This window comes from Heloderma suspectum, chromosome 6, assembly GCF_057233095.1.
Source record: "Heloderma suspectum isolate Gila_16-S chromosome 6, 16-S_ref, whole genome shotgun sequence".
NCBI classification, from domain to species: Eukaryota; Metazoa; Chordata; class Lepidosauria; order Squamata; family Helodermatidae; genus Heloderma; species Heloderma suspectum.
The window spans coordinates 23,373,411-23,386,471 of NC_139463.1; the positions used below are offsets into that span (position 1 = coordinate 23,373,411).

A 13,061-nucleotide genomic window follows, 5' to 3' on the forward strand; every position below is an offset into this window, starting at 1 on the left:
CCGAAAGAGAATGACAAGCCCCGCCCCGCCCACCGCCTCAATTCGCCCGCTCCCATTGGTCTCAGGCGCCGCCGTTCCGTCCTTCTGTCACTGGCGCGCCGACCTCTTCCCCTGGCCGCAGCCCGTAAGGCCTAGTGTGATTGGATGCGGTTGGCCGCGGGGAGCCTCGCGCCGCCGTTTCATTGGAGGGTGAAGCCTGCTCTCGGAGGGGCCCTTCGCCATTAGAGAAACGTTAGGGTCGGTTGGCTGGAACGCTTGGCACGGCCCGCCTCCGATTTGGCGCGGCGGTAGCCCGCGAGCGAAAGGAGGAGGGGAATCGATGAGGCCACGCCCAGCTCTGGATGCCGCTTGACATCGAGCGGCGTTAAACAAAATGGCCGCTCGGAGCGGGGTGCCTCGCTGGGTCCTGGGCTTCGGTATGACGCGGCCGCCGCGGCGGCCTTTGTCGCGCAGTCAGGGCGCGGCCGCCCCTCTCACCGCCGAGCAGCTGGCGGAGCAAGTGCGGGCTCAGCAGCGGGAGCAGCAAAAGCCTCAGAAGGAGGTAAGTCCGTTGGGCGGGGTGATTGGCGGGGACGCAGGGACTACGCGTCCCAGCATGCATTGTGGCTTGGGAGCCCTTTAAGCGGCTTGCGATGGGCTCGTTGGTTTCCCAGCCACGTGCGGGTGTTCCGATTTAAGGCCGCAAAGTGGTAGAACGGCTTAATAACTCGCAAGCCCGAGCAACAGCTTTTTTTTTTTTTAATCCTGCCGTTTAATCCCGAAGGCGATGGCATTCATTCATTTATTTATTTATTTATTCGTGTCACAAGCATCACAATTAAAAAACATTCTGTAACACGTAACGTTTAAAATATAAAATGTAGAAGTTAAAATATATAAAAATTAGACACATCTTGTCCAGAAAGTAGCAACGTTAATTGCGCTCTGCCGCGCTGTCATAAGGTCCTCGTCGCCTTACATGAAATAATAAACCACAGTTGCATTCAGGAACATAGGAACCTGACATATTGGTTTAGATGGTTGGTCCACGTAGCCCAGTATTGCCTATTCTGGTGGACAGCAACTCTCCAGAATCTTTGCCATCCTGATCCTCTTGACTGGATCCCAGGGACCCTCTACTGACCCTGATTCTGAGGTGGGGGCGCTGGCAAGGAGTGTGCTTGCACAATTATGTTTAGTGCTCCACCTCTGACCTTTCCTCAGTCATTTTGAGTTGGCAGTAGTTATTCATGCTAGCCATACCTAACTAGGGCTGATGGGAGTTGTAGTCCAACACGACTGGATGAGACCTGGTTGGGGAAGAGTCATTTACACTGACTGGCAGTAGCTTCTAGGACAGCCTTTCCCAACCTGGTGACTTCCAGGTGTTTTGGACTTCAACTCCCATCAGCCCCAGCTAGCATAGCCAATAGTCAGGGATGCTGGCAGTTGTAGTCCAAAATATCTGGAAGACAGGATTTCAGGCAGGATTTTTTCCTAGCCTTAGCTGAAGAATGAACTGGGGCCTTCTGCTTTGGGCTGCTTCAATGCCAGCTGACACATGATACTGTCCTGGAGCAGCATATTGTTTTCCCCATAACCAGCCCTCCTTAGGTCATTGGAGCTAATGATTCCCACCTCACCCCACCTCACCTCACATTCATGTTGGTAATTGGGTGGCCTGCTGCCCGGCTGTGCCATCTTTCCTCCTTTTCAGTCAGCCATGCAGATCTTTTCACTGTCTAAAGACAGCGACCCAGTTCACATGTGACAGCAATTGTGGATTCTTTAGCCCACGAATTGCCAAAATTAGTGTGAGTAAATGAGCACACTTCCTTCTGCACACCCCTCTGCTTTCAATTCACGATTGCCCTGTTTGTAGGTTGTTAGTGTGATTCCAAGCTGGGACACTTTGGAGTTGTTGGGGTTAAACAACCCAGCAACAGTGTTAATTGAGAGTAGAAGTGAGGAGCCCCCTGGAGGCAGCACATTTGCTTCTGCTTGTGCCTGACAAACCATGGGTTGTCATTATATGTGAACCAGCTCAGAGAGGGAAGAGCTAGATGCAGCAGCTGTGCCTTGGGGGAGCTGTTAACCATTGCAATAAAAGCATGTCCAGCTAAATCCCAAAGTCCTGTATATAGAACGGTTGCGGGCATCCTCCTGGCCTGCTTTGTTCCCAGATTACCATTCTCTCAGGTCTTGGTATTTTAGGTTAGCCCTTTGCTGAGTGTGTTTACTTTGAAGCAAGCCACATTGATTTCCATGGGACTTGATTCCTAGGAAGCATACCTGCAGCACAATTGGAGTGATATTTAGTTAGAAGTAAGTCCCATTGAGTTTACTTGGGCCTTCTCCCAAGCAACCTCCCCCTCCACACCCCAATCCAAGTCCTGTTTCACATGCTTCTGTGATGGAATCACCTGTTCCTCATTGTAATGCTTTTATGCCTACAACAGGACCTCCTTTCACAATCCTATCAGCCTGCACTTTGCTATTTTCCTCCAGAGTCTACTTTATACATCTGATGTATTTCTAGTGAAGACTGAATTAGTTCTTGCGACACTGCTGTGTTCCGACAAGCATGAAGACCAAGACCAAGCTAGACATTATGTGGCAGAAGGCTGTAACAGTCTCCCAGTGTTTGTTCGTTTAGTTTTAATGAAAAACAGCCTTGGCAGGACACAAGTTTGTTTATTTAAAGCATTTTCCCTGTTCCTCAGCCAAAAAGGCTCCCAGAACAGCTTACATAAGATCAATAAACACAAATCTGCTCCTGTCTGCAGACTTGCAATCTAAAAGACATGATAGAAATTGGGGGTTGGGGAGAGCTGAGGAAGACAAAGACAAACAAACCCAGACACCAATTCTTAAATGTAACGTTTAAGAATTGAGTGCACCAAAAAAAAGGGGTGGTGCGGATCCTGAGTGCACCAAAACATATACCAAAGCTATAAAGTTCTATAGCGAAAGAGCACTACAGTTGTGTATGAAGTTTGATCACGATCCTGCAAACCTCCAAGGCTTTTATAGCCACCACTCTCTTTTTTGGTGCACTGAGGATTTTTGCTTCTCTGGGGTCATTGCTCAGGGTTTTAATGGTGCATCGGGTGCCTCCTGACTAGGAGAGGCTGTGTGTGAAGTTTGGCCCCTATCCTGCAAACTTAAGGTGTTCCCAGTTGGCATTTTCCCCTCATAGACACTGCTGAAATAGCCCGTATAGACTGTTTCCTTAACACAGAGAATGCCTGAAGGAGCAGAGCAGCAGCGGTCTGAACCGTTCTTGCAGCGCAACTCTGTAGGCCACCAAAATAACCCACGGTGCCTGCCAGATGACACGATAGCCCATGGTAGGTTAAATAATCCCTACAGCAGTCTGTGGGTTATTGGAGTGGGTTATTTTGGGCAAATGAGCCATAGTGGATTTAAAAATTCCCCACAGATGGCACGATAACCCACGATAAACCATTGCGCGTTATTTAACCTATCATGGATTATCATGTTGTCTGAATCCAGTCACAGTAGCTTCATAAGCTACTCACAGTAGCTTATTAGCCTGATCATGTGACAGGGCATCATGGACTATTAAAAAAATAAACTACTGTGAGTAGCTTATTAAGCCACTATGGCTTATCGTGAGGTCCAAATGCAGTCGTGGACTTTAGATTGCCATTTTCAGCATGGTTGTTTCTTCATCTTCATAAAAAAAGCACTTTCTCATTATTAGATTGCCTTCTGCATGTACATGCTTTTAAAAACATATTTTGGTTGTAAAAGCTGTGCATTAAAGAGACTGACTAACTTCCCTATCCTTTCATCTTTGGCTATTCAAAGATTCCAAAAGATCCAGTACTGAGGCGTGTGCGAGAACTTGCTCAGACAACCCAACAGTTACAGCGGGTTCATCCTAACGTGCTGGCCAAGGCACTCAAACGGGGAATCCTCTACCAGAACAAAGAGATTGTGGTGATTAACAAACCTTATGGCCTCCCTGTTCATGGTGAGTGGATTGCAGTGTTGTCGATGTTCTTTTGATATTAATGAAAGGTCATTGTAGTGGTCTAGTAGTTGTTGTAAAGCAGGGGTGTTGAACATCAGGCCTGTGGTCCAAATCCAGCTGACCTGGAGGCCAAATCCAGCCAACCTGGAGGCCAGATCCAGCCCTCCAGGATTCCCCAGAAAGCCATGCTCCTTCCTAGTGACCACTCACTCTGTCCCCCCCAACCAACAATAGTTTTGTAGTTTCCTTGCTTTTGTGCAGTTTTTTCTCCCATTCTAAAAGGTTGAGATGCCTCTCCTAAGGCTTAGTCACTGACAGAGCTTTAAAGTAAAATCTGCTGATAGTTTTGGTATTTTGGCCCCTTTTGCCTTTGGCCCTGCCCACCACTGCAATGCACCCCCTGAGAGTTAGAATTTGGCCCTCGGGTTGGAAGAGGTTAGACACCCCAATTCTTCCTAGGGCTGGGGAGAATTGCAGTTCACCAACATCTGGAGGGCCATACATTCCCCACCCCTGCCCTAGTCTTTCTACTAGGCAAAAGACCAAGAGAAGAACAAAGCAGAACTGCAAAGCCCTGCTTAATTTTCCCAGCTAGAGTTGCTGTTCCTGCTTCCTCTGCCTTGGTATTGGGGCTACAACCTGTGGCCTACAGGAAGATTTTACTTGTCACAGGCCAGTAAAGTTAGGCCAGGGCCTCGTTACGTGACATCCAACATCCTAATTATGTAGTCATCCTGATGTTGACATCTAACCATGTCTCCAAGTAACTCAGTGGATTGATGCACGAATCGGTGCTGCAGGAAAATGGTCCTTTCCAGTCTGTGATACTTCAGAGTTTCATAACCTTTGGGAGCACAGCTGCTCCGAGGAAGGAAATCTCTTTGGAAAGTATGTGATCAAGACTGTTTCTGCTTTCCTCCCAGGTGGCCCCAAGGTGAAGATTTGCATCACAGATGTGCTGCCTGTCCTGGCAAAGATGTTGGATGGCATGAAAGCTGAACCCCTGCACCTGTGTCACCGGCTGGACAAAGAAACCACTGGGGTGATGGTGCTTGCACGGGACCAGGACACTGCACACCAGGTCCAGGAGTTCTTCAGAACCCGACAGGTGGAGAAGAAGTACTGGTATGCGACATCTTACTGGCATTCAACTGGGTTTTTTTGTGGGGTGGGGGGAGCTTCATGAGAAGCTTTGACTTCCCATAAGCCAGGGGTCTCCTCAGGACTGCATCTCTGGTGCAGGACCAGATAGGAGAGCAACTAGCACGCCATGACCTGCTTGCAAGGACTACGGATGGCTATCATAGAGGATGTGAAATGTGACACTGTTCATCACTGTTACCTTGGCAGGGCGATCTGCGTTGGGCAGCCAGACCCATCAGAGGGGCTGGTAGACATTCCCATTGTGGAGAAGAAAGTGGAAAGCCAGCAGTCACACCATAAGGTGAGTTTGCTTCCTGTCGGCAATAACTTGCCTGTTCTAGCCACCCCACTGCCCAGGAAGGTTTTCTGATGTTTTCCATTGCTCCCCAGCATTGAGGCAAATTTATTACTTAAGTGTTATTCTTGGAAAGTCCAATGCAGTACATAATTAGAGTAGCGTCCCAGATCCATGGTACAGCCCCTAAAATAAATGGTGCACTGCTCCTGAGTGCTTTCCGGTCAGTGTTGCACAATGCTTGCTCTACTACAGCCATCCCAAACCTGGCGCCTGCTAGATGTTTGGAACTACAATGCCCATTAGCCCCAGTTGGCAGAGCCAATGGTCAAGGGTGAAAGGAGCTGTAGTCCAAAACCTCTGGAGGGCAAAAGGTCAGGGAAGGCTGCTCTGCTATAATTGTGCCCAAAGTGGACTTATTTCCATCAGCATCATATGGGGGAGCAGATATCTGTGCCGCAGAGCCACCTGAGCTGTTCTATAACTTCCTCTTGTATTGGCTTTATTGTCCAAGGTCAGTAAGTCTTGGCTGTTCTCTCTCTCTCTCTCTCTCTCTCTCTCTCTCTCACACACACACACACACACACACACACACACACCAAGCAATGCAGTGACAATACAGGGAAGCAGATATCAATGATCTGCCATCCTGAGAAAGATGGCAGTCTCCCCTACCCGCTCTGTATTCAGGCTACTAATTGCCCTCACTGTTGTCCTATCTACCTGTCCAGTGTTTTTAGCAATGAGAAGCCGATGCTGAGTGATGCACCTCTACGCTGTGATGCATTTTGTCTTTCTTTGGCTTAGATGACACTTGCTCCAAATTATCGCATGTCTGATGAGGATGGGAAGATGTTCAAAGTGCGCCGACACAGAGATGCCCATATGGCAGTGACCCGGTACCATGTGCTGAGCAGCTGTTCCTCTTGCTCCTTACTGGAATTGCAGCCAGTCACAGGTGAGGCCTCATGTCCACCCCTCTTTGGTGCCTCTAATTGCCAGCCCTCTTCTGTCATTTCTGCAGTTCCTAAATAGAACAAGTGATGTTAACTGAAAGTATTGAAAGCCTGCCTGAGAGTCTCAGGACTTGGCAGTTTTAATCTCAGTTGGACACTTCTGCTGTACCATGGAATACAGATGAAATTTGGTCAACTTGAAACTTCCTGGTAGGGCTCACAATCGTATTTTGCTCTACTAGGTGTGATTTCCCCTCTCATTGCATGCTTGCTCTGCTGGCATTGGTACCCAGCTGGATTAGCCAGTCAAAGTTCACTCTTTCCCTAGAGGCAGCCTGCATATGGAACTCTGTCTGGGCAGGTAATTGCCAAGAATGAGCAAGCAAGTATATTTGGCTGTAATTCATTAAGATGTGTGTGTTTGTGTTGTGATCCCCCCCTCCCCATCTTCTCCCTTCCCCCTATGTGTAGGAGTAAAGCACCAACTCAGAGTCCACTTGGCCTATGGCTTAGGCAGTCCAGTCCTTGGGGATCACAAATACTCTCACTGGAGCAAGCTGGCACCACAGGTAAGAGGGGCTTAATGAAAAGAGCCGTCAAGTGCGATGTTGAACTTTAATGTAAGAAGGCAAGAGGGTGAAATAGGTGCTTTTAATGCCCTAGCTTTCAACGCAGTCCTATCCAAGCTTGCTTGGAATTAGGCCTGGCCTACCAGTCAATTTCCATGGTCAAACATTGTCAGGTATTCCATGCTGCTGATGTTTGAAGAATTGTCCTGCTACCTACTTAGCAGAACTTCCTTTGAAAATGGACTTTTCTCTTTCAATAATCACAGTTACTTTTATTTTTAATTTTTTGGATACGCGTAGGCTGATCCTAGCGTTCCAAGATAAAAACCAAAGAGAAGCACTGTTCAGTGAATCATTCACATTTATAGAAACCTTACCTAACATTGTTAGAATAATTCAGTACCAGTTTTAAACTTTAATTTTCACAATAATATTTATGCTAAATTATTAAAAATATTTTTGATGAATCGTCTTTTTAATTGTTTTTTAAAAATGAGGCTTTACAAATATCTGGTCAAATGCCCAGCCCTACTTGGAAGTAAGACACACTTTGTTCAATTACTCTTTTTCACTCGCAAGTAAGTTTGCCTAGGATCGCTGCTATGCCCAAGTTTTAGAAAGCTGCCTAGTGTGATAGTTCCTGGCAGTTCTCCGTTTTGGAATGTTCATTACAGTGGGATCTCTGTTGGGTATAGTGTGATCTCCCACCCTGATCTGGTGGTCGTCTGTTTCAAATCAGAGTACAATCCACTAAACCACTCCCTGTCTATTTGATGGTAAATACTTCGGAAGAATACCAGGAGCCAGTAGTCCCAGGCCTTGAAAGATGGCCTACTCAACATGAGCATGCCTTATTTAAGGGAGCGATGGTCAACTTTTGTATTTCCCGGCACCACTCTATTCTCCAGACAGCAATCTGGGGGCCAGAAATGTGTTTTGCCAGACTCTGTAAATAAGTTGGGGCCTTTTAGCAGTAAGGGCTTCACAATCAGAAAGCATATGCACTTTCATGGGTCTCGAGGGGTTTTGGGCAGGGATTTGATGGCCGATATCCTTCTGTAAGGCATCACTGTGACTGAATCAAAAGGAGCTCATGCCTTGAACTGCTGTTAAGCACAAACCCCATTAGGCATCCATTTGGTCATATGTATGCCTGTTGAATCTGGATGCTGAGGTCTCTGATGCTTCTATAACACAGTTCACATGAGTTGGTCTGCTTGGACAGGGGACAGTATCCCGTAGGCCAGGACTTGTCCATGTTTTTATCATTATTATTTTTACAAATCATATACAGGGTTATATGAATAACCAGTGCACCACAACATAGGCATCACAAAGGCTGGCTACATTATTTCCAATAAGTAAACACACCTTTGTAGCAAATACACATGCATGGGCCCTTTTCATTTTCATTGACAGCAAATTAATTCTCTCTTTGTTATGTATAATCAGAAAAAGGCCTGCCATATACTTTTAAATCTTGAAGAGAATCTCAAGCCAAATTCACTATATGTTCATGGAATACTACCTCACACATCCATGTAAACCAATCAACTTTTTTTTTGGACCATGCTGATCTTCCCAGTGACCAACCATGAAGCGTACAGCTACCCGAAGCTTTCACCACCCATAATTCTCAAAACGTATAGACTTAAAGCCAAGAAACGATTGTGACCCATTAAGAAATGTATTTGCTTCAGCTATGAAGTCCATTTCTAAGATGACACTTCTCAAAAATATTGAGAATAACATATTCACATCAGGTGCATTTTATCCATGAGGGGCATCACACCTTTCAACACAAAGGGCCTTTACTTCTCTGTTCCCTCATTCCTTTGTGGTCCAAAAGAGAACTTTTTGTTGGATCTAACATAATTGGAGATCTATGGTGGAAAGTTAAGAGATCCTTGCTGTTGCTGCTTAATAGGTCACCACATCTTTCCTCTTTTTCTTTTGCAGAAGCTCCCTGTGGGTACATTGAAGAGACTGGGCTTGGAACAAGTCAAAGCCCGCCATCTCCCGCTCCACCTCCATGCCTGCCAGCTCACCCTGCCCGATCTCAGTGGCAGCGGGGAGAAGAAAATCCACTTGGTCTGCAGACCGCCCCTCTTTTTCATTCGCTCTTTAAAGCGACTGAAGCTGGAGTTTCCCAAGTTGGGGGAAGAATGAGCAAAGACCCTGGTGGCCTGAACTGCTTTGTTGGCAAAACATTTTTCCGTGACTTTCTGAGACCTCGTGGGCGGGTTCCATGAAGAGCAGAGTGCTTTGGACTCGGGTGACCGAGTGCAAAATAGAGAGATCTGCTTTTCCCAGAAGTGTGCAATCCTCCAGAGAAACTTGTGCCCCTGGCAGGCACTGGAAGTGGAGGTGGGGATTCCCAAGGCCTGTGTTTTGGGGTTTGAAACAAAATGGGACTTGTTAAAGATTGTGCAGGCTGTGTGACATCCCTTGGTTATTGAAACAACATTTATGAGGAAGTGTTTGGGCTGGGAGTCGAGAGGCATTTGAAAATCAGACCAACAGAAACTGGTATTCTGCTTAAATAAATAACTTGGCCTATACTGAATGGATGTGATTTAACTGGAGCAGGGATTTTTTTTTTTAAAGAGAGATGCAGTCAGGTGTCCCATACAGCTAGGATGGTGTAATACAGCCTTCCCCAACCTGGTGCCCTCCATATGTGTTGGACTGCAATTCCCACCCTTCCCAGCCAGCATGACCATTGGAGGCCTCCAGCTTGGGGAGAGCTGATGTAGTAGGCAAAAGAATGAGCTATGGATCAGGAAGTCTCTGATTTGAATCCTTCTTCTGCTATGAACTCTCCTAGCCTTTGCATCATCACCACCACCAGCCAACCTGCAATATTTGCTTCTAACTTGGCGATAATAACTCTGATGTGCTTTAAAGGGCTGTTGGAAGGGTTACAACAAGATAATGTATACAAAGTACTTTGAGCATTCTAAAGGGCTAAATAAAATAGGTATTACCAAAGGAGACATAAACTCAATTTTGATTGTATCTTGAGTACAATATTGAAATAGCTTCAAACTTCCCCTCCAACTTGCGGGTTCAACAGGGTAGCCTTACTATATCTTCTCTGGGCGTTCGATCTTTAGCATGGTCATGCAGAGGTGGGTGGAACTTCTACCCACAGAGGTTCCCTTCCAGCCCATGCCCCCTCTCCTGGCACTAGAGAGAGGCTGTGCTGGGAGAGGAAACCCTACTCTAATCTCTGATTACTTACAGGGAGATAACAGCAGGGATTACTGATCAGAGATACCAGTCGGGATTTCCTCTCCCAGTGCTGGAGAGAGGCTGCCTTTTTCTAGCATCGAGAACGCCTCACACAGTAGAGACACAGAGCAATCGCTCCTTGCCTCTCCCTGCACAGAAGAATGGACCTGGGTTATGTCTGAGCCCCCAGCAAAAGGGGTGGGAGCATCCCCTGACATCCAGCTCTTCCCCCCCGATGTCATCTGGCCCTACAAGATGATCTAGAAGGCAATCTGGGGCTGGCACAGTTCCCTACCCAGCTACGAGACCACGTTTATTTATTTATTTGATTTATTAGCTGCCCATCTGGCCGGCTACCTGGCCACTCTAGGCGGCGCACAACACTAATGACAAATTTACATAATCAACTGAACCAAAAAAAACCCCAATGCTGCTCTAAAAAACCCTAACCCACCCCAAATGCCCGCTTGAACTGCCAGGTTTTTAAAGCCTGGCGGAAGCTCATCAAAGAATGCCCCCCCTCCATCTTTTCTTTGAACTTTTAGCTCACAGTCCAAATAAAAGAGTGGAGGCTACCTATCTGCGTGCGTTCTCTCTGTCACATATATGGGCTTCTTCACTCATTGCAGTAGTTAGCGCATACCAAATGCACCAACCATGTTCCTATAACATTCATAAACCACACATGCATTTTTGTTGTTGGTTTTTACCATGTGTACAGGCTGTACACAACTGACTTTGGGTCCTGCTGGTGTGTATCTATGGTCAAAACAAAAAGTGTGACTCTCCCTAGTTCCTGTGTGTGTATACAAGTGGATCTACTAATCTGCAAAATACGAAGTGGCTCAGTTTAACGCTGGATGGATGGCCAGTTTCTCCCCATGCAACAGGGAGAGCAGATGCTGCACCATCTCTGATCTCTCCTTGATTCCTGCATTTCCCCATAAGCTGTCACTCAATGAAACAAAAAAGTATTATCTTATTGTAATATCAATTTAAAGTATGTTACTAAAAATATTTTTAAACTTCTATTTATAAACTACTTTTCTGGACCATGCCCCAGGTACCCCAACCAAAATAACGCTCCATCCTATATGCTTTCCACGGTGCTTAAAATGTTTTTCTAGTTTACATTATGTAGGTTTGGTTTGTCAGAAAATATGGAGGACAGCACTGGCGGGATGGCTGCCTCTGGGCTTAGACATAGGAAAGGGTAAGATATTTTCCCAGTGGCAGCTGCCAGTTTTCAGCACTCAGCATCATAGTTACTGGCAGAATTTTGCAGGGTTCCCTTGTTTTGTGGGGATAACACCTCCCAAATCCTGCACTACACTGAACTGAGAGAATTGCAGAATCCACAGATCTCTGGAGGAGTTAGCTATTACTCTAGAAAGAAATGCTTTTTTTCCAGGGTGTTGCTTTTCGTGTTTTGAATGGCAATTCAAGAAAAATAGTCAGTCCATCCTCAAAATGAAACAGACTATGCCACTCTGGGTGGATATGGCCTGTTTCTAGAAGGTCTTATGACTGCACTGTTACCCATATATTGTGATATGTTACTGGGGACAGAATTCAACATCCCCAAAAGCTCAGCTTTAACATAACACAGATGGGCATTCTTCAGTCTGTGACCTACAGCATAAAGAGCCCATGTCCAGGAAAGGCTGAGTGGGGCTTGGAGCTGGGGTTAGTGAAAGGGTACTCCACATGTAGGATTACTGCAGGAGTGGAGGATTTGGTGGGGCACTGGATCATGCTACAAATATAAGCTTGAAAGTCAATGTCTTGAAATCTCCAGTCTGAGCAAGATTTCTGAGGTTCCTAGGTTGGCACTGTAGCATAGTGTGGAAAGTGCCAAAGCGAGAAAGCAAGTCTTTTAGCCAGGATACCTCTGTGCTCATTGCCAGAATCCAGCTGTGTAAATGGCTCAACCTGCATTAGGCAGCATCTGTGCCTGCTGGTCATACGGACTGGCGATAACCGAAGCCGAACTCCCAAAATATTTTGACTGGCAGTCACAGGTGCTGAAATGGTGTATCTGATACCCTTAAATTACAGCCACTTGGGCTGTGTAAGGTGGATTTTGCTGGCAAAGAGAGAAGCTGGATAAATTAGGACAGGTAGGTGGCCTGTGGCCTAATTTCTAAAACCCACCACTGGCTGTGGCCCCACCCACTGCCAGCATGCAGCCTCTGGCAGATTACGCCCCAGAGAATGCAGCCCTTGACAGAAAAAACGTTCCCCGGCCCCAGGTTGGGCTATTGCTTTAGTCTTGGCTGGTGAAGACTGAGCTATAAATTGGAATATCTCTGATTTGAATACCACCTCTGCCACAAACCCACTAGGTGGCCTTAGTCATGCCACTCTCGGCCTCAGTCCTTCAACCTGAGAGAGAGTAATAATACTGATATACCTTACAGAGTTGTATGGATTACAATTCGGCAAGGCACACAAAGGGCTTTGAATACTTGAAAGTGCTATTAAGGCATTAAGCACTTAGTGCTTAGTGCCTCTGGTTAGAGCAAAATTTGGGAATCAGACTGCTTTCAAACGTTTTTTTCTGTGCCTCTGAAATAAATCCCATCTCTGGTTTATGAGTGAAGAGTTGGAGCTCTGCTGTTCTCGAAATTCCTGCAGAGTGTCTTTTTAACATCAAGGATGGAAAAAAGATTTGCCAGTCCCACCACACACCCCACAGGACTAAAAATATTATCTGAATGCAGGTGTTCCGCATTGGTGATCGCCCCCCATGCCACCCTCTTCTCTGGAAACGAGAACCAGGATTACCCATTGGCTACCAGCCATTCCTCCGAGCACATCCCTGCATGTTCCTGGATATGAAACCAAATCCACAGAGCCCCACATCCCTGCAGAGGGTTGCTGAA

At 46.5% G+C, this 13,061-nt stretch overlaps 1 protein-coding gene across 1 annotated transcript; it reads left to right on the forward strand.

Annotated features, from left to right (window-relative positions):
* Positions 1-350: 350 nt before the first annotated feature.
* RPUSD4 (RNA pseudouridine synthase D4) lies at positions 351-9,941 on the forward strand. The gene is made up of 7 exons (XM_084803787.1): positions 351-541; positions 3,814-3,979; positions 4,903-5,104; positions 5,330-5,423; positions 6,225-6,375; positions 6,845-6,942; positions 8,902-9,941. The coding sequence occupies exons 1-7, from the start codon at positions 374-376 to the stop codon at positions 9,109-9,111; spliced, it is 1,089 nt and encodes a 362-aa protein (XP_084659913.1). The 5' UTR covers positions 351-373; the 3' UTR covers positions 9,112-9,941.
* The last annotated feature ends 3,120 nt before the right edge of the window (positions 9,942-13,061 follow it).